This window comes from Haliotis cracherodii, unplaced genomic scaffold (assembly GCF_022045235.1).
Source record: "Haliotis cracherodii isolate W230 unplaced genomic scaffold, xgHalCrac1.p SCAF_18, whole genome shotgun sequence".
NCBI classification, from domain to species: Eukaryota; Metazoa; Mollusca; class Gastropoda; order Lepetellida; family Haliotidae; genus Haliotis; species Haliotis cracherodii.
The window spans coordinates 5,667,951-5,688,843 of record NW_027266273.1 but is presented as its reverse complement, the minus strand read 5'-3'; the positions used below and the strand labels follow the sequence as shown (position 1 = coordinate 5,688,843).

Below are 20,893 nucleotides of genomic sequence, written 5' to 3'. Positions count from 1 at the left end.
CAAAATATGTTTTTTGAAAAATGTGTTCCAAATTCTCAAGAGTCCTGAAAACACAAAATGATCAGTGCATTCAATTTGATGGATGTATACAATATTGATGTACATGAAAATATACACTGGCTAGCTTCATCCCCAAGTGGGAGGAGAGTAGGGCTGTTGGGCATCAGATCAATACCGCCCGCATTGGGAACTTGTTTTATCTTCAGGCGTTAAATACATTGTCTAACAGTCTGTTTATTATCTCCCTTGAAACTGGGCACAGGAATGCACCAGTAAATCATGACTTTGCGTCTAATGTTCAATATGCTGGATGGTTGGGGAATATTTTAATTATACCATTACCAGGGGAAAGTTTACTGAATACTGGCCAAACTGTCTCATCTATTTCATGGATGCTCTTAGGTAGGTAGGTGTAGGTTATGTAGGCGTGCATGGATATATGGTCCTTCGTACAGATGGATGTGGGATGCTTTCAGTTGCAGTAAAATGTATAGCTGAAAGGTTTGTTTATTGTTCATTGTCAATATGAAGAAGAACACAAAATCTTTGATCTTCAAGGAATTATTTAATTGTTTAATGAATTATTTTGCTCTTGTGATTTCACGGTCAAGGGGAGACAATGAGAATGGACATCCCTGACATGTTCACATTGGTGTAGATTGTCAAGGTTACTAGAATATACATATAGATATACCACTACATCTTTTGAAATAAATGAATTTGTTAAAATATCATATTCACTGATTTTGAATGGACATTTTGAAAGATATTGTTTATTCAATTTTCGTCTATTTAATCATTTTCATTCAGTGGGATATATATATATATATACTAGCAAGTTAAATAATCACATGCAGATGTATTGTACAATGAGATAAACACATGCAGGTGTATTTATGAGACAATCACATACAGATATATTGTACAATGAGACAATCACATGCAGATATATCGTACAATGAGACAATCACATGCACATGTATTGTACAATGGGACAATCACATTCAGATATATTGTACAATGAGAGAATCACATGTATTGTACAATGAGACAATCACATTCAGATATATTGTACAATGAGACAATCACATTCAGATATATTGTACAATGAGAGAATCACATGCACATGTATTGTACAATGGGAAAGTCACATTCAGATATATTTACAAAACAATCACATTCAGATATATTTACAAGAAAATCACATTCAGATATATTTACAAAACAGTCAAATACAGATGTATTGTATAATGAGACAATCACATTTAGATTTATTGTACAATTAGGCAATCACATTAAGATATACTTCAAAACAATCACATGCAGATGTTTTGTACAATGAGACAATCACATGCAGATGTAATGCACAGTGAGACAATCACATGCAGATGTAATGCACAGTGAGACAATCACATGCAGATGTTATGCACAGTGAGACAATCACATGCAGATGTATTGTACAATGAGACAATCACATGCAGATGTAATGCACTGTGAGACAATCACATGCAGTTGTAATGTACAATGAGACAATCACATGCAGATGTAATGCACTGTGAGACAATCACATGCAGTTGTAATGTACAATGAGACAATCACATGCAGATGTAATGCACAGTGAGACAATCACATGCAGATGTATTGTACAATGAGACAATCACATGCAGTTGTAATGTACAATGAGACAATCACATGCACATGTAATGCACAGTGAGACAATCACATGCAGATGTAATGCACAGTGAGACAATCACATGCAGATGCAATGCACAGTGAGAAAATCACATGCAGATGTATTGTACAATGAGACAATCACATGCAGATGTAATGCACAGTGAGACAATCACATGCAGTTGTAATGTTCAATGAGACAATCACATGCAGATGTAATGCACAGTGAGACAATCACATGCAGATGTATTGTACAATGAGACAATCACATGCAGTTGTAATGTACAATGAGACAATCACATGCACATGTAATGCACAGTGAGACAATCACATGCAGATGTATTGTACAATGAGGCAACCACATTGAGACATATTTTCGAGACTTTCACATTCAGATATATTGTTCAATGAGGCAATCACATTCAGATGGATGAGACAATATAGAAGTATTGTACAATGAGACAATAGGATTCTATGTGCATTAACAGAAAGGATGGAATATACGTGCTGTTTGAGGTGCTGTTGTTTTTAACACCAGGAGTCATTACATCTGTTGACTTGTTTGCAATAAGGGCAGAGGTTGAGTTTCTCTTTAACATCAATATTCAAATACGAACTCTGGAAATATTGCTGTGTGGACATGTTCTTGAAGGGTTAAGTTATGAGTTTTCTCTGCTTTTAATTATTGATATCAAGTGAGTCTGTAGACTGCAATCTTGTGAAGTAAATTATTATTGGTTTAAAATGTTGAGGTGGAAATTGCTGTTTATGATGTCTAGACCTTGGTTTTCAGAGTTATCTCCCCTGTTCCCATTGGTGTCGGTAGTTTGTAATCACATTCATGTAATCTTCAGTTATGTTTGTTTGTGTTGACAGATCTGTATTCACAACATTGTGATTGATCATGGACCCCAAATTCCCAAATCCAAACAATACATAGACACTTACTGGGTATGTTTTAGAATATGAAAAGTTTTATAAAGTTTGAAACTTCAAATAAAAAATCTTAGCAATTATGTTTCCACAATTTCAATGAATCAAATGGATATATATGCAAAAGTAGGATAATAGTATGATTGACACAAAATATTTAGGTTTCTCAACTTTCAGCTCCACAACTGAATATCGTAACTATATTGTTAGCTTCTGTGGAGTTTAGTTTGCAAAACAGAGGAATAATAGTAAAACAAGAATGATAAAATCATGCACATGTTAAAGAGAACTGATAATAACATGTATTCATTGAATTATGAAATAAGATCAAATTTAATGATTCATACAAAATCAATTATCCAAGAGAATCCACACATTGTTGAAGAACCAACCTCTTACTGAGAGTTTATAAATATATTTTCCTAGTTTCACAAAACTTGGGTTATTATATTTATTAATTATTTTTTACGTCATCTTTAAAGGAATGCAAATGCTACCCTCTTTTAAATTTAAAGAACACAAGCTTTTATTTGATCAAGATTCTTTGTGGAAATTCAAATTTCTATACCCAGCGTCAAGACCAAGAGAGGCCGATTTTCCAATTTGATTTCTGGAGAGGTTGTGCGGAATGAATGCAGGAACATCGTCAGGGAAACCATGGAGGGCACCGTCAGACGATGCCATACAGATTGTCGACTCATCAGGACAGGTGGGTCACCGAAATTTTGACCCACTTTTATTTCAATATGCTTCTTGCTGTACACCATACATATGCTATTTTCCTGCCGTAATTAATGCAAAACAGGTTTCACACTTGTGTTGATATTAGGGTGGTGTTTGGAAGACCCTGGCATCAATATGTTGTAGTCGATAAAATTTGTGTTCCACATTTAGAACAATGCTGCAGTGGGGAGTAATGGGTGTCGTGTTTATGTCAGATTTTGTTTACAATCTCACTGAAACATATCAGCACCAACCAATAAGATTTGTGTACTATTCCTAAAAACATGTTACAGTGGGAATTTATACTAATAAGTATTGGGCTCAGAAATGGTTTATTTACGTTGTCATGGCAAATTGAATGGGTGTCGTTGTTTAGTTTTAATTGTTGAAACTTGAGTACCAGTTTCAATATAAATGTTGTTTAAAAAGTATAACCCTAATGGCAAGTGTGCTTAAGTTATGACATATTGCTGGAATGTTATGGACATAACATATGGATGTATATGGTGACAATACATACACTTGTACATTGACCTTAAACTAAGGTTTAAGGGAAGTCATGTAAAAGGGTTCTTTGTTAATGTGGATGATTAAGATCAGTTAGTCATAAGATCAGTCAAAACTTGAATATCATTTCGTCATTCACAACTATATTTGCTTTACAATATTTTGCTAATCCAGTACAGAGTAATATTTGATAAGATATTGGATATTATAGAAAAGGTGTATTCCATCCGAAGAACTTTTACCTTGAGTGTGTATAGTTATGGGTTATGTATGTTATGATTATGTGACAAAATTTTATCAAATTCTGGACCTGATGCAGGCATGATATCCACCTGAACCTGCTTATAATATCCATGGCTTTGTCCTTTTTACACAGTGACATTTGTTCAGATTAAACAATTGAACTTCAAACTTTTTGCAGTGCTTAGAAGTGTAAACAATAGGCTGGAATAATCAAACATTTATTCTGTTTTTAGCAATGTTCTTTTTTCACTTTAGTTGGCAGTTTATGCAATATAATTATTAATCAATCGTATACTAGTGATACTATTGTTGAAACTAATAGACGGATTGTTTCTATTGTCATTGCATACTTCCATGCAATATTTGTGGCAGGTCCAATATGTGTTAGATGTATGATACTTATTAAAAACAAAATACAAAATATAATAAAACATCAACAATATCTTGAATTAACAAAAGCATTAGTTCTTTTGAAGTCATTAGTGAACTTGAGATTTTTAGTTGGTGCATCAGTTTTGTAAGGTTGCAAAGTACACATACAAATATAGAACTAGTATTGTTTTAAAAAAGATTAAACTTTGTCAATTCATGCAATCTCTAATATCCGTATTGAAACAGATGTAAGATACAACATCAACTATCAACTGATTAGAACATTTTTTGTATTTACTCAGACTTTTTCTGAAATAATAAACCATCAGGCTGTAGTGTTTCTTTTAGGCAAAAACGTATGTGTTTCCTATTTCAGGCCATCCAAAAATAGTTTAGGTAGGTCGGGGTAATTTTTGTTTTTTGTTTTTGTATGTCAGTGAAAGCCTGCTTCCAAAAGAAAACTGATGTATCTATTAGGGAGCACACCACATTCACGTTTGTGGGATAAATTATAGACATTACTGATAAAAGCTATGGTGCAACGCGAGAAAAACAAGAAAAATGGAATAGGGAAACTGGAAACACATATTTTTTCTGTGTGGGGACAATTAGCTGTTAAAATGTGCATCAACCAGATAAGGTTTGCTCTTATTTTAGATTGTCTTGTGAAGATAAATAAAAATCTTTAAAAAAGGATTTGAAGGTCCTTAATGAAAATATAAATATATTAGGTTTGAAAATACTTGTTTGTAATAAGAGTACTTGGGTTTTTTTTGCCTAAAAGATTTAATTGAAGCAAAGTATCTACTGTAAGAGTTGATGAGTTGGGTTTTATGATGCTTTTAGCAATATTCCAGCAATATTGAACAATGGCCTTTGGCTAACCAACCACCCCCAAAATTATCTGAGAAGGACAGAATTTGAATTTATTGTATTTTCAGTGAAACAGATATTTTTTTATGAAGTGCAAAGGTTTTTTGTTTCTAATGGTTGACTAGTCCATCAGACAAGAAGGCCTAACCCTATGGATAAAATAACGGTGGATCTCATTCTCATCTCTGGTCTGGAAATACAATTTAGGGGGGTGGGAGGCACAAGTGGCCCAATCATCTACGACACTACAATTTGCTGTAAGAGTTCCATCCGGGTGGCAGGCCAGGGTTTGAATCCTAACATTTCCCTGAATATGTTTCTAAGTTTCTCAACGCCATACCTGTGTTCAGTGGTTTCACCAATATAAAGTCCTATATCACTTTGGGCTTTTCTCCCACATTACAGTGACTCATTGTTACATAATTGAAATACTGTCCAGAGTGGCATTAAACCCAACTCACTCACTCACTCACTCACGTCTGGATATACAATGTCCAGCATATGCTTCACCTCCCTCTTCTTTATATCATACTGCTTGTGTTTGAAAGTGTAATCAGTTTGTTTATCAAAATTCCTTTTCGTTGCACAAAATTGTGTTTTGTTCTGCTCTGCACTGCAAGGTTCTGTTTTGCTGAGGACAATGATCTGCTGTTCAAAGTTAAACTTTAAATATATAGGAAAGTAGTTTATATAACAACACATATGCAAACTACGTTTACTTTCTGGAGCGGAGTAAAGAAATCAATCATTGCAAATGACGGTGATCCTTCAAGAGCTGGCATCTGAATAGGACTACAATTACTTTCAGTGTATGCTATAGCTTGAATAAGGATGCAGTTTATAGAGGTAGCATGGCACTGGACAATCACAATTCAATAGCTATTATTGCATCCTCATGAAACCTGGCAAGAACAGTAACTGGACCAGGTGAGCTTCATGCTTTGGTTCAGCAGCCATACTTCGGTTAATCTTTTGTTGGCTCTTTCCTGCATTGCCATAAAATGCCAAAACCTGACCCTATTTTAGTGTGGGTTTCAGTGATGATGCTTTCTGTCCTTGAAACCCCAATGACATCACTGTTAATCAGCCATACATAATTAAAAATGTCATTATCTGTATCATATTGATAAAAGCTTAGTTCCTAAACACTGACATCTATAAATGCATGTCCGATATGAATTTGAGCAGTTCAAATACACATTTACCATTCCCAGAACATCTGCTGGGATGATTATTTCTGTAGGTTTCATTTTCTAAATGAGAAATAATCACATCGTATGATCTTTTCCTTTGCTCAGCAACTGCAACGTGTGACTATAGTGAAATAGTTCACCAATCCGTGTGATTTCCCTTGAATTCTATCTGCAAAATACTTTGTGGAATGTAGATCATAAAGAAGTGCAGTTGGCTTATTAATGCTAGATAGTAGTGCTTCCCTGCTAAGCTAAATACCCACTCGACCACAGAGGGATACTATTGTATTTTGTACCGTCTTATTTGCTCATATTTTTGGTATCACCAACTTGTTGATGTTCCTCACATCCTTTGTTAGGGATTCCATGGGGGTCCTGATTGGAACTGGTCCCCAACAACGCAGTCATAAAAGGCAACTAAATAGATCGTGTGGTCAGACTCGATCACTTGGTTCATGGTGTGTCAGCGTACCTCAATGCTGTGGATCGTTGCTCATGATATCAATCACTTGCCTGTCTGGATTAAAGTCAGTTATTTATGACAGCTGTCATTACGGCTGGAGTACTTTGTCAAAGAACAAACACACATACATGCCATGTTAGGTTACCGATTGTTAGTCTACCTGAGAAATTTGAGGGTAGAACCTTGTGTGTCTCAGACCAATATGTTCAGTGATTCCTATTACTATCTTATCTTGTGTTTTGGTGTGTGTATATGCTTTCATGTTTATTGCAGTTGTTGGATGTTGTCATCTGGTGGTTGTTCATGTCGATGGATAGAGGAAGTTTATCGATTTTGCATAAAGAAATGAGAAAGAAAATTCATTTAATGATTTTTTCGGTGGAATTTTTATGTGAACTTTTAATATCTGTGAAGAATTAGCAAATATGCTCTCTACAAAAAATACATCCTTGATAATTCATAATGTAATATGCTGAATTATATTTTCAACAATTATTAATAAATTTCATTTCCAAATTACTGAAACAAATTACAAATTGATACTGCAAATTAGATGCATTACAAAGTGTTTCCTCTGAAATATGAATATTCATTATTATATATGACTGGTTATTTCCACTGAGCACCGGCTAATTCTTCCAGATATGCCTGCTCCTCTACATACTGCCCAATAGACAGAACCCAGTCCAGTGCCCCACAGAGCAGCTCGTCATCAACGTATTAAATGTACAGGTATATGTAGAAAGTGTGTCCAGGTATATTCTGTGGGGATATTTAAGTGCTTTGTGTGGTAAACACATATACTGTTTAGCATTATAGAACTGAACTTGAACATCTATTGATGTATTCTGTGTATTTTTGTGTGGTATAAACATATACTGTTTAACAGTATAGAGCTGTACTTGAACATCTATTGATGTATTCTGTGTATTTTGTGTGGTATAAACATATACTGTTTAACAGTATAGAGCTGTACTTGAACATCTATTGATGTATTCTGTGTATTTTATTTGCTTTACACATATACTATTTAACGGTATAGAACTGAACTTGAACATCTATTGATGTATTCTGTGTGTTTTGTGTGGTATACACATATACTATTTAACATCACAGAGGTGAACTTGAGCATCTACAGATGTGAACTGTGGGGACACCTAAGTATTTTGTGTAGTGGACATATGTACTCTTAAACATTGTAGTGGTGAACTTGAGCATCTATAGATGTGAACTGTGGGGACAGCTAAGTATTTTGTGTAATGGACATTTGTACTCTTAAACATTGTAGTGGTGAACTTGACTATAAAAGACCAGTTTCCACCCTTGCCGAACTTGGCTGGAATTATGGAGTTTTATTTTGGCTGGGCTAATGAGTCTATGCATACCCCAATCAAAATCATGTAACAAAATGGATATCTGTTTCGTAAACTGCAGTGCAGTGCAGATTTCAGTCAATTGCTGGATTTCCAAAGCATGTGTACAGTCAACTTATCATCAACACAAATTTTCCAAATCTCTTCATGTTCTTAATCAAGGTGGTCCCGTGATTTGATGCACCTCGTGAAGTAAGACCTGTTTTATTACAATATAGATCTTGATTATCGATCAGATCATCTTGACTGGGTGCCGCCATTTTGTTTGAAGCAAATGCAAGTGATATGAGAGATGGAATCTGATTGGTCAGTATGAGGGATATTGAAGGGACATAACTCATAATAGCCACAGAAATTCCAGCCTAGTTCAACAAGAGTGGAAACTTGTCTTTACAGTCAATTAACACCCTTGCCTCAAGAAGATGCCAAAATCCCCAATTCTTATTCTTAATTTAGTTTAGTAATAGGGAAAATTTAATTTTGATCTCCAAAGCATTTCTTAAGTACCACTAAGCCAGAGTAATACTACTATGGTAGTGTTTAAAGTGTGATGCCTTCACAATGATTTGTCAGTTTTGAAACTAACCTCAAACTACAGTAATGAATGGTTATGAAATCAGCAGATAATCAACCTGATTGCTGTTGCAGTAAAACAATCCTTATTTCTGTACCCTTCAATTTCCTAATATCAATAGGTGTGTTTTGGGTTCAAATAGTCAATAAATGGAATCTGCAGAGAACCTGACAAACATAGGAAACCCTACATTGTAACATAAATCATCAATCAATCTTCATTACAGTGGATTTGATGATAGTAATAAAATTTCTTGGCATATTTTCGTGGTTCATGTTGCTTTATGGCCAGGCTTTTCTTCAAAGGTTACAAAGATTAAATACGTTATCAAGCTGGATCAAACAATATCCTCGATTTTATGTCAAGAGTTGCTAATGCGTTTTATGGAGATTGCTGTTGAAGTTCAATTCCTATACCACCAGGATGAAGAGTTCGATAAACCAACAAATCACCTGGCACAGGTCCACATGACCTTGAAGGTTATTGGGCATTGTTTCATCTGGACTTGCATCCATTGGGAAAGAGCCTTGTCATTTAAACATTTCCAATTTGGTATCAAGAGGCTATTTTGCATGGATAAACAGAAGCTGGGCAGTTGAAAGCTAGGGACATTTTATCTAAGTATTCTTACATAGTCACCCTGGTATCCATATTGAAAATGCCCTAATGCCTCATTGTGACTGGATTTACATATATTGATGCTTTCTTGGTGTATGAAGGAACTCATTAGTGACTGCATTGTAGCCTGGTGTTCTAGCTGAAGGTGTGAGTGAGTACATACACAGTGGAGAAACCTACTGAACTGCTCAGGTTTACTATGCAGGACCTCCATGGGAATGCTGGGTTAGAATTGGTCTCCAGCAACCCATGCTGGTTGTATGAGGTGACTTGGTGGAGCAGCCCGGTGAGGTGACGATGACTTGGTTCGTAGGCAGTCAGCATATCCTGATGGCGTTTTTCATTGCTCATAATATCAATCACTGTTTTTACCCATCCAGACTCAATTATGTACAGGCCCCCATCATATATCTGGAATACTGCTGAGTGCCACATTATACCACAAACAAACAAACAAACAAACAAACAAACAAACAAACTGGTCCAAGACCATGTAGCAAGAAAAAATAAGTTAAAGAGTTTGTTTTTGTGTGAGTGAATAAATGGGAATATAAAAAATAGATTATTTTTCAAAGAGGTTATAGGTAGAATACATGGCCATCATTAATAAAAAGTAAATTATTACCTCTGGGTATTTGATGTGTGCCTTTAAGATGTATTAATTATTAAGCCAAAATACCTCAAAGATGAAGGAAAATCCACTTCTTTGATAGGCATTTAGAAGTAGAATTTATGGATGAACAACAAATTGTAATAAAGAAGTTGTTCATCCATAAATTCTTATCCTTACTTAGAAAATCCACTTGTTTCTATAAATAGGAATACATGAACAATAAGACTGGCACGGAATACCATTTGTTCATATTTTTATGCTGCTGATTACATCTTTATTTTATCACACACCAGTTATCATCTGTGACAAATAAAACAAAATGTTATTAAAGGGCATTATAATATTACAGACACACAATGTTATGACATTTTTCATGGTCGTATGACGAATGTTCATTTATTATTTAATTTTGATCCTACCTTGAATATGGGAAATTCTTGATTCTGATTGGTCAGTCAGAGGTTTCAAATTACCATCTTACTTATAATTATTGTGGCAATACATTTTGGCCAGAATACATGAATGATATTGAAATTTGGTTCTTTTCTGAAGCCAACCGTCACATCATATCTTGACAAGGAGTGACTTGTGGTGTGGTACTAAACCTTGCAAGGCTTGCTCACCCTTCTGTTAAAGCCGTGCTACACACTTTCAAAGCCTTATATATATTTAAGTATATTGATGGTAAAAGCAATGTTTGAACATTCTTTGTTGAAGGCTATTATCGGTGCTTTCTTAATTCAGACTGACAACCCATTCAAGACGTGACACTAAACCCTTATGATGCTTCACTCAATATTTTGGAGACATCAAACAAATATTTTAACAACTGTGTCTTGGTACTGGTAGAATGTTCTTTTGTGCCAAATTCAATTGAGTGTGGTTAAATCTACAGATAATGTAGCTCCACTTTGAAAACATGGTATGTTTATCTCCTGAATTTTCACATGTATTACACAATATCAAACAGTTGATATGACAGCCACATGGACAAACATATATGTAACATTTATACATTGCTGTCAATCAAAAACATTCCTCGAAGTTTCCTGCTACAGTAGAATACTGTGCACTTGAGAACAGTTTACTCACAAGTGATTTTACTCTTCTTAAATAACTGTTATGCGATCCCATGCAGCTCTTGCTTGGTGGTTAATCAATACTGTTTGTAGTGGGTTATCTCCCTTAGATTGTTTGGCAGTCTTATCCTAACTTGTGTTTGATCATTTTCGTCATTGGTCAATGCTGAATTTGTTTCAGTTGATCAATTATCATTTTAAAACAGTTGATATAGTATGGTTTTCACAAATTTGTTATAATTACTTGTTGAAAAAACTGTTGTTACCTGGATGTATAATTTTTCAAATGTAAATCCTTTAATCCTTTTATGATTTGGTTGGTTGGTTGGTTGTTAAACGCCGCACTCAGCAATATTCCAGCTATATGACAGCGGTCTGTAAATAATCGAGTCTGGACCAGACAAACCAGTGATTTATATCAGGAGCATCGATCCACGCAATTGGGATCGATGACATGCATCAACCAAGTCAGCGAGTCTGACCACCTGATCCTGTTAGTTGCCTTTTACAACAAGCATAGTCACCTTTTATGGCAAGCATGGGTTGCTGAAGACCTATTCTTCATGGGTCCCTTTAAAGAAAATGCCTGCATGGTTACATGCGGTTTATGTTGAATCTGTTTATGTGTAACTATGTAGCCCTATATATTGAATACATGGTTAAATGTTTTGAATGAATATTTGATAAATAATTTTTTAGTCACTGCTGGGCTATGTGTTAACTTAAACTATTATACAATGACAAAAAGCTTATAAATGGTGTTGATTATGAATGACTGTGAATGCATAGTTATGAGATTTTTACTTCATTCAGAACACAGGTTATTATTATTTGTTCATTATTTTATGAAGCACTTCTTGGCTCTATCACAAGCGCATGAAGGAATGAAGTGAAGATTTAACATTTATCAGAATTACAGTGCCCTTTCATGAATGATATTATAGCAGACTGTTCCAATATTGTTGCCTTTTCACATGAATAGATAATTATTCTTGTTGCAAATATTTGCTTGACTAATATTGAAAGATGATGAAGGAAAATAGCAAAGCAGAGTGAATTGTACAATTCTGACTATGTAATAGAGATGTGTGTACTAACCACTATGAAACAGTTATGATAACAGGTGTTCATCAAAATGTATTTATACCCATCACAAACACATGCAAAGGCAAGTCAGTTGTTCACCTGAAAAACCATGGCAGCATGTGGTCCAATTCTTAAAGCGAATTGCATCGGACATCAATAATGCTTTTTGAAATCCTCAGAGAAAGAGCAACTCAAAAGTTGTGAAATGTAAACACCAAAGGCTGGAGCTGCAGGAATATTGCACAACATAAAGCGAAAGCTGACTATAGGAAAGTTGAAGTCATCCCTCTTGTCCAGTCTAGTGGAGAGTTTTTAGTCACTGAAAAGCAACAGATCGGTTGACAAGGGTTCAGTCACACATGCTGTGACCCTATGCTTTATTTGTGTCCCTCTCCTTAATTAGCCTGAACTGTACAGGAGATATTCCCCATAGCTTTATAATGTAATGTTAGCCACCTCACTCTGATGATCACTTCACACCACATCTCAGAGCTGATTCCCTCTTGAGCACAATCATATCCTTGATGGTAGCACTGACTGGACCATTTTTCTCCACTGGCCAGGCCCTGTCCTGCTCACTGGAGTACCACGTAAGGGCAGTCGAGCCAGGATGTCACTGGATGGCATAAATCTCTGGAGTGCCAGGCCAGCCTGTGACAATTAAGGGTCCCAGATCACTGCCATGAAACTTTAGTCACCATGTTTCCTATAAAAATCCAGTTATCATCCTTGCCAAACTAGGCTGGAATTTCGTGGCTCGATCATAGTGCCACTGGTGGCTATTACCAGTTACGTGCCTTCTATCTCCCTCATATTGACCAATCAGATTCCACCCATCATATTGCTTGCAATTGCTTCAAACAAAATGGCTGTGCCCAGTCAAGATGATCTGATCGATAATCAAGATCTATATTGTAATACAACGGGTCTTACCTCACGAAGTGCATCAAGTTACTCGAGCGCTTTGATTAAATTTTTTTTTTAAATTGATTTGAAAAAGATTTGGAAAATATCTGTTGGTGTTGGACTTTTTATAGTCAGTCATGCCTCGGGAAGATGGTTTTCTTCTTGTGCAGGTTCACAGTGAGACTCCCTATGTAAGTAAGGTCATAGCTACTGGGCCTCTACCTGGTAATTGCACTACCCTCCGCTGCCCTCTCTGAATTGTCCTCCCTGACAAGCATGTATCCAATACTGTTTGGGTTGGCATCCCCATCATCTAGTGTTAATACTTTCCTGAAACCCATACAGTGTGCAGCAGGATTCAAGGCTCCAACTACTGCCAAGTTTCTTTTCCTGTTATGGGATGACCCCAGGTCTTTGTTTAGTGGTAGCAGGAACTATGATCTGATTTTATTGCAGCTGATTTCTGGGGACCCAAATGGAACTGCATAGCTTCAACTCCTTGGGCTTGATTTCATGGTCCACTCCTTTAAGGCACTCTGGAGGTATTCTTTCCAGGTGCAGTGAGTGTGGAAGCAGGTGCTTTGCATACTCCCAGTTCTGTCCATGATGATGACATTCAACTTGGCACCAGGCAGCTGTCAGACTTCTTCTGTGGCCCTTCCTCTCAGCAGAATGCGCAGCTGATGCTAATGCAGTATTGGAATTGCCAAATTCTGATTGTTCACCTCATACCATGTACATCAGAGAATCACCATCCCAAAATAACTACATGTGGTTTTTGTTAAAGTATGAGGGGTGACTACCTGAGAAATGACCAAAGACCAAAGACCAAAGGAGACAGCCAGGTCAAACTGTTGGCAAACTGTCGACTGAACAAGACCTTCAATCATGAACAGCACAACCCATGCAAATACAGATATAATGCTTCTGTTTGTTTGGACTCAGTTCCATTGTCTTAGACCAAGATGTGAAATATGCTGTGAAGAGCTACTGACAGGGTTGTGTTAGCCTGTCTTCAGCAGGCTAAAGATTCAGGCATTACCAGAACACCTTGTGTAATCCTTTCACATTTGGAACTTCCATTGTTTTGGTGCACGTTTGTGCAAGGGTGTTCAATCACCTCACACATGGCATTTTAATTTGTCAGCCAAATGAAGGGGTTATAAGGGATCATTTTGAGTAGGGTAACAGGTGCAATGTGTTTGACAGAGAATATTTTTTCAGTCACTGCAATAAACATACCATATTTTCTCCTTTCAAAGGAGATAAAACAACTTTGCGAGAACCACAACACTTTGTACAGGACTTTCTATCCAGTGAACAATTCTTTGGGGTAAAACCAGTGACCAAATGTACTATTCCATCATTTTTGGGATCAAATTACTTTTAGAAACGAAATATGGTGCCTTCCCTAGTATATCAAGTTGTTGGTTCCTAAACTCTTTGGCATTTTGACTCAGACAATGTATGGCAGTTACTCAAATTTCATGTAACAGATGAATGTGCTGTTGAGATCACAAAGAACTGTTGCCATATGATCATGAATGATCTTTGGTGTTACATTACTAATCTCAAATTTAATCCAATTGACTCAATGATTTTTAATATTTCATAAACTTAACACTGGCCTGGTTGGTACTTGGATGTGAGACTGACAGTATGTAGCATGATGCAGCAACAGCTGGGGGGCCAGTGACACATGCAGCACCACCTTAGTGTGGGCCGAGGTGAGGTGAGGTGAAATGGGGTTTAACGTCGCGTCCAAGATTATTGCACTTATATAGCGATGTACATGCACGTGTGTGTGTGTGTGTGTGTGGCTGCTTGTACTAGTCCGGACTGATGCCGATTTATAGTGCTAGCACACTGAGATACCATGCCGCAGTTTAACATGAATACCCCACTCAGACACAGTATACTGACTCAGAGCCGACCAGTCGTTGTTTTAGCCCCCTAATGCCGAGCGCCAGACAGGGTAACAAAAAGTACCATCTTTTAACGTCTTTTGGTATGACGCGGCCGGGGATCGAACCCCTGACCTACCGCTCTCCGGGCAGACGCTCTACCACTAGACCACGGAGGTAGTCTAGTGTGGGGCAAGGGCATGTAGACGAGTCACCTGTTTGTTCTCAATGGTAAGGTGGTGGAGGTGATGGTAATGCTTTAGGGAAACTTGGATTAAAGAACACCTCAACTTATGTTTATATAATGATGTGTAAGAAATTACACATTCAGTTATGGCCCTTTTCTGAACTATTATTTGCAGGATAAAAGCAGAACTGTTTACAAATTTTGCAATGGTTTTCATTGGTAAGGAATACACATGCAGGTTTTAAAATTTGGCTCAACTGATAAATTTTGTGAAACTTCTGTTCCAATTACGATATTTTCCTCAAGACAGAATCATTATTTCATTTCATTCAGTCATTACCATATTCGGCGTAATAAGCGCCCAGGGCGCTCTCAAAATTAGAAATAGGGGGCTCTTAGAGTTGAAAGATCGTAAATTTCGTGGTTTATGCTGACAGCCTGAAATGTTTATATACGACAGATATATTTTTCCAGAGTTTAATTGCCCATAATTAAGGGTGCATATAACACATGAGTGCGTATTATACAAGAATAAATAAGTCTGTGTACATTGATTAATTGGAAGGGGTGCTAATTGGGATTGTTCACTAGCCAATATATGAGCAAATATCGCCGTGGGCGCTTATGAGAGCGGGGCGCTTATTACGTCGAATACGGTATATATAAAGCTGTTGTAGAGGAGTTTAAGGGTATATCTTTGGTTCAAACTTTGTTTAATTTACTTCTTGACATTACATTATACACTTTTCCATAGTAAATATGTCAGCATGTTTAATTTTTTAACCTAAGATTTGCTACTCAAAACAAGTTAAAGAACACCATCAATTGGCAGGTTGCATGTTGCAGTACCCGCCAGCCATGACAGAATAACGGTAGTCATAGGAAAAAAATCTGGTGTACGTTAGCTTTTTTTACTAGTGTACCGTATATGACCGCGGATAATCCGACGCCGTAGATAAGCTGAGGTGCTAACTTGACCATTGAAATACGAGAGAAAATGATATGACCCGCAGATAGGCCGAACCAGGAAGTGAAAGGCAAAAAACACTGTGATGTCGGACTGCAAGACATGTGCCGGTACTCGCAGATATTCAAAAATATAACTTGGAAAATGTTGTAATTATATTGAAAAAGTCATTATTATTTCTAATAAAGATTTAACAAACCAGTCATCCACATTCATAATGTGGGAAGCTGTTTCTCTTGGGTTTTTTTAATCTCATAATGATCGTTTTATGTTGCCATCAACAACGAAGCACCATTTTGTGAATCGGTGTATATAGAATTATGAACCCGTGAGAAAATATATCAGCTAGAACGAAGACTCGCAGTTTGAATTCAGCATCGTAAGCATGGTGTTTTCGTTTCAAACTCGTGATGAGATTGTCAGTCAGTTAAAATATACCAACTTTTATAAACCCCTTTACACCACTATTGGTGTATGTTTTTATATTATTAAAATATGTTGGAAATAACTCAGTGCTGTTCATAATCTGATTTCTTTTTGATTTGTTTTTGATGAAATGTATTACCCAAATGTTAGCCCCCTCTAAATCCCTCCAAACCCCTGATTTTGAAGATTCTTGGAAATTTGGCAATGTTTCTATAACAGTCCTCAGCACTACACACAACAGGATGTTATTGACCTTGGAATAAATCAGGTATTGACCAAAACTGTCCCAAGCATGATGCACAGTGAAATACTGTACAACTAAATGTCACAAAAGTCTTCGTATGAAGTATGTAGGAGGCTTTTTATTGAGTGATGGCTGAGAGATTGCTTCCCATGCTGGTGAACTAAATGATGTAAGATGTGTGCCTCTTCTCAACTCCCTGGGGAGACACTTAAAACACGAGTCAAACGGGGGAGCTAATTCAATGTGACATTGTCAGCAGGATCACCCTGCATATATCAATACATTTTCCTGCATGACAGTCAGGGGAGGTCATTTCTTTCTTATGAATTTATTAAATAAGTTATTGAAAATGAATTAAGGATTTCGTTTTATATCTCAAGCTGGGCTTTTGTTGTCTTGACTATGTTTGAAGTGTTTGTTTACATTGTAAGAAGTCAAGAGCCCTGAACATGAGCAGTTTGTCGTATGATAATTCATTATGTCAAACTATAGGGTGGGGTGCATGGACCATTATTGAGTTTGTCTTTTAGGTGTGCCAGAAGCTTGTGATCACAGGTTCACCCTGATTATGTTTCTATTTTTGTCCCCACTATGCTTGTGGGTTTCACCAAAGTGGTGAACATCAAAGACTGGATCACATTGGGCATTCCTCCTCCATTTAGCTAACATGCTGTGATATGAGTAAAAAACTGTTAAGCAATGTTATACCAAATGAACTCATTCATACAGTATGTGGTATATACTACCCAACACCCCTTCATACATAATTAGTATCATGTTGGGGAAAGTATGACTTTCTGTTAGGACATTTGTGATGATACTGTCCTGTCGATTACCATCACAACTGGGAATAAACCAAGATGTCTAACTCTACTTAATAGTTATAATCCTTGGACCGACACCTTTCCCATAGTGCACTTGTTTTCCTCCCACATTAAACTGACAGACCTTCAGATCACTCACTCACTCACTCACTCACTCCGACCCAATCTCCGAAGATTCCGGGGTAGAATAGCCTAGGTCTTCAGCAACCCATGCTTGCCATAAAAGGTGACTATGCTTGTCGTGAAAGGCGACTAACAGGATCGGGTGGTCAGGCTATCTGACTTGGTTGATGCATGTCGTCGATCCCAATTGTGTGGATCGATGCTCATGATATCAATCACAGGATTGTCTGATCCAGACTCGATTATTTACAGACCGCTGTCATATAGCTGGAATATTGCTGAGTGCGGTGTAAAACAACCAACCAACCAACCCACCAACTCACTGTCCATCAAATCTAAGATAATTTTGCAATTGATAAAATACCTCTCACAAACTCTCCATAGAAAATTGCCTCAAGTGGACTCATCAGTTGTCAGCATCCAGGCTTCTAAATTCTTATGTATGTAGCAGGGCATAGAGTCATCCCACATGTGCCATCTTTACCTTGTCAGTGTAGAAGGGCATGGAGTCATCCCACAGATGACATCCTTACCTTGTCAGTGTAGCAGGGCATGGAGTCATCCCACAGATGACATCCTTACCTTGTCAGTGTACCAGAGCATGGAGTCATCCCACAGATGACATCCTTACCTTGTCAGTGTAGCATGGCATGGAGTCATCCCACAGATGACATCCTTACCTTGTCAGTGTAGCAGGGCATGGAGTCATCCCACAGATGACATCCTTACCTTGTCAGTGTAGCAGGGCATGGAGTCATCCCACAGATGACATCCTTACCTTGTCAGTGTAGCAGGGCATAGAGTCATCCCACAGATGACATCCTTACCTTGTCAGTGTACCAGAGCATGGAGTCATCCCACAGATGACATCCTTACCTTGTCAGTGTAGCAGGGCATGGAGTCATCCCACAGATGACATCCTTACCTTGTCAGTGTAGCAGGGCATGGAGTCATCCCACAGATGACATCCTTACCTTGTCAGTGTAGAAGGGCATGGAGTCATCCCACAGATGACATCCTTACCTTGTCAGTGTAGCAGGGCATGGAGTCATCCCACAGATGACATCCTTACCTTGTCAGTGTACCAGAGCATGGAGTCATCCCACAGATGACATCCTTACCTTGTCAGTGTAGCATGGCATGGAGTCATCCCACAGATGACATCCTTACCTTGTCAGTGTAGCAGGGCATGGAGTCATCCCACAGATGACATCCTTACCTTGTCAGTGTAGCAGGGCATGGAGTCATCCCACAGATGACATCCTTACCTTGTCAGTGTAGCAGGGCATAGAGTCATCCCACAGATGACATCCTTACCTTGTCAGTGTAGCAGGGCATGGAGTCATCCCACAGATGACATCCTTACCTTGTCAGTGTAGCATGGCATGGAGTCATCCTACAGATGACATCCTTACCTTGTCGGGGTTTACCTCTTGGTCCTATGGACAAGGTGTCCGACCTCGGAACTAAAGGTCTGGCTGGAATCACATTATGGGACTCAGAAATGCTATGGCTGCTACACTTTGACAGTCAATGTTCCCTCAGGGTTCACTTGAGTTGGCCTCCTGTGCAGGGTGTGTCAACTCTTGATGAAGAGAAATGACATTCACCGAGTTTGATGATGAATCAAAATTATTCGTCTTGTTGGCACACTTTAATTCCAAAGCTTACACCTCAACATCTTCCTATCTCTGTATGATAGAGTTTGGTCATATTCCTGTTTCATTTAGATGATAGATAAATGTCACAAGCTAAGTATATTCAACTGACTGTTTTATTGACCTGAGAAGAAATCAGCTATTAAACTAGTGTCTGATGAATATTTTATCAACCATGGAATATATCACCATTCAACCATCAACAACTGTTATCAATCTTCTTCTAATGTTTTGTACTGGTTGAGGAGAAATTGAGGTTACAAGGATGAAAAATCTATTGCGTTCCATGAACGCAGCCATGGGGAAGTAATTATTTTCCTGGAGTACCGAGGCCCATGGCAAGTTATGTAATATACATATACAGTTCCATACAACTGTATTGATCAAATGATTGTTCCCTTGCCTATCGATCAGTTTAACATAGCCAATAAGCAATATTGATCATGAAAACAGTACAAAAACCAGGAAATGCAACATCGTATAACGTTCTTCATACTGTCCATGTGTAGGCTACTACAAAGTCTGTGTGTTCCAAACACTGATTTCCTACGGGCTGAAACACTGACACATTATTTATTCATAATTCCCTCACATGGTGACAAAAATTACCAATAAAAAATTCAGAGCATCAATTGTTATTCTTTTATGTGTCTTCCACTCGTTGTCATAGCACACTCAAGCCTGAGTTCATGTCTTAGCTTCCTTCATGCTTGAAGCCGGTACCTGTTCATAGACCAAGTGCATCTGGATTGTGGTCAGTTTGGGGACATTGGACACCATGGACAGCAGCGAAACAGGAGAAGATGAATCTATGATAGAGCCGAAGGTTAGTTATGGCCGACTTTGTAGGCCAGGTCAGCTCAGTTGACTCAAGTGAAGTTTTACGGAAGTGACATGTGACGAGACAAGACGTAGAGGCTGCCACATGATAAATGGATTATACATTTTATCTAATGGGATATATATTCTAATATGAAATATTTCATGATATATATGTATATACACACTCTGAAACACACACACACACACATACATATATGTGTGTATATGAGTATATACAATATGATGTTTTCATATATTCGTATTTGAAGGTTCACATTTTTTTGTTCTAAAAGGGATGTTTTATATACATGTAGATCTGTTGACATAAAACACATGTTTTGGTCATGGCCTTCATAGGAGGTTTGGATAGATATATTTCCATATCAACTACATGTGTATTATGATCCCTACTACTTGGGACTGGTATGACATGGACTCCTGCAGCATGACCTAACTGTATTAATTTATTCATGATTGTATTGTTACATAGTATTACGATTCTAAGTGTGGA

At 37.4% G+C, this 20,893-nt stretch overlaps 1 protein-coding gene across 4 annotated transcripts in view; it reads left to right on the top strand.

Moving 5' to 3' along the window:
* The window catches only part of LOC139465697 (dipeptidyl peptidase 4-like), a 547,041-nt gene that overhangs the window by 111,129 nt on the left and 415,019 nt on the right, over window positions 1-20,893 (top strand). Inside the window, exons 1-2 of one of the 4 annotated variants that reach the window (XM_071247484.1) lie at window positions 3,200-3,313; window positions 7,621-7,710. The exons of 1 other annotated variant lie outside the window; for it this stretch is intronic. In XM_071247484.1, coding sequence (XP_071103585.1) covers window positions 3,233-3,313; window positions 7,621-7,710 — 171 coding nt within the window. In that variant the 5' untranslated portion in view covers window positions 3,200-3,232. Of the gene's footprint in view, window positions 1-3,199; window positions 3,314-7,620; window positions 7,711-20,363; window positions 20,387-20,893 lie in introns of those variants that run through there. 2 more of the 4 variants (XM_071247491.1, XM_071247500.1) reach the window with 2 other exon arrangements.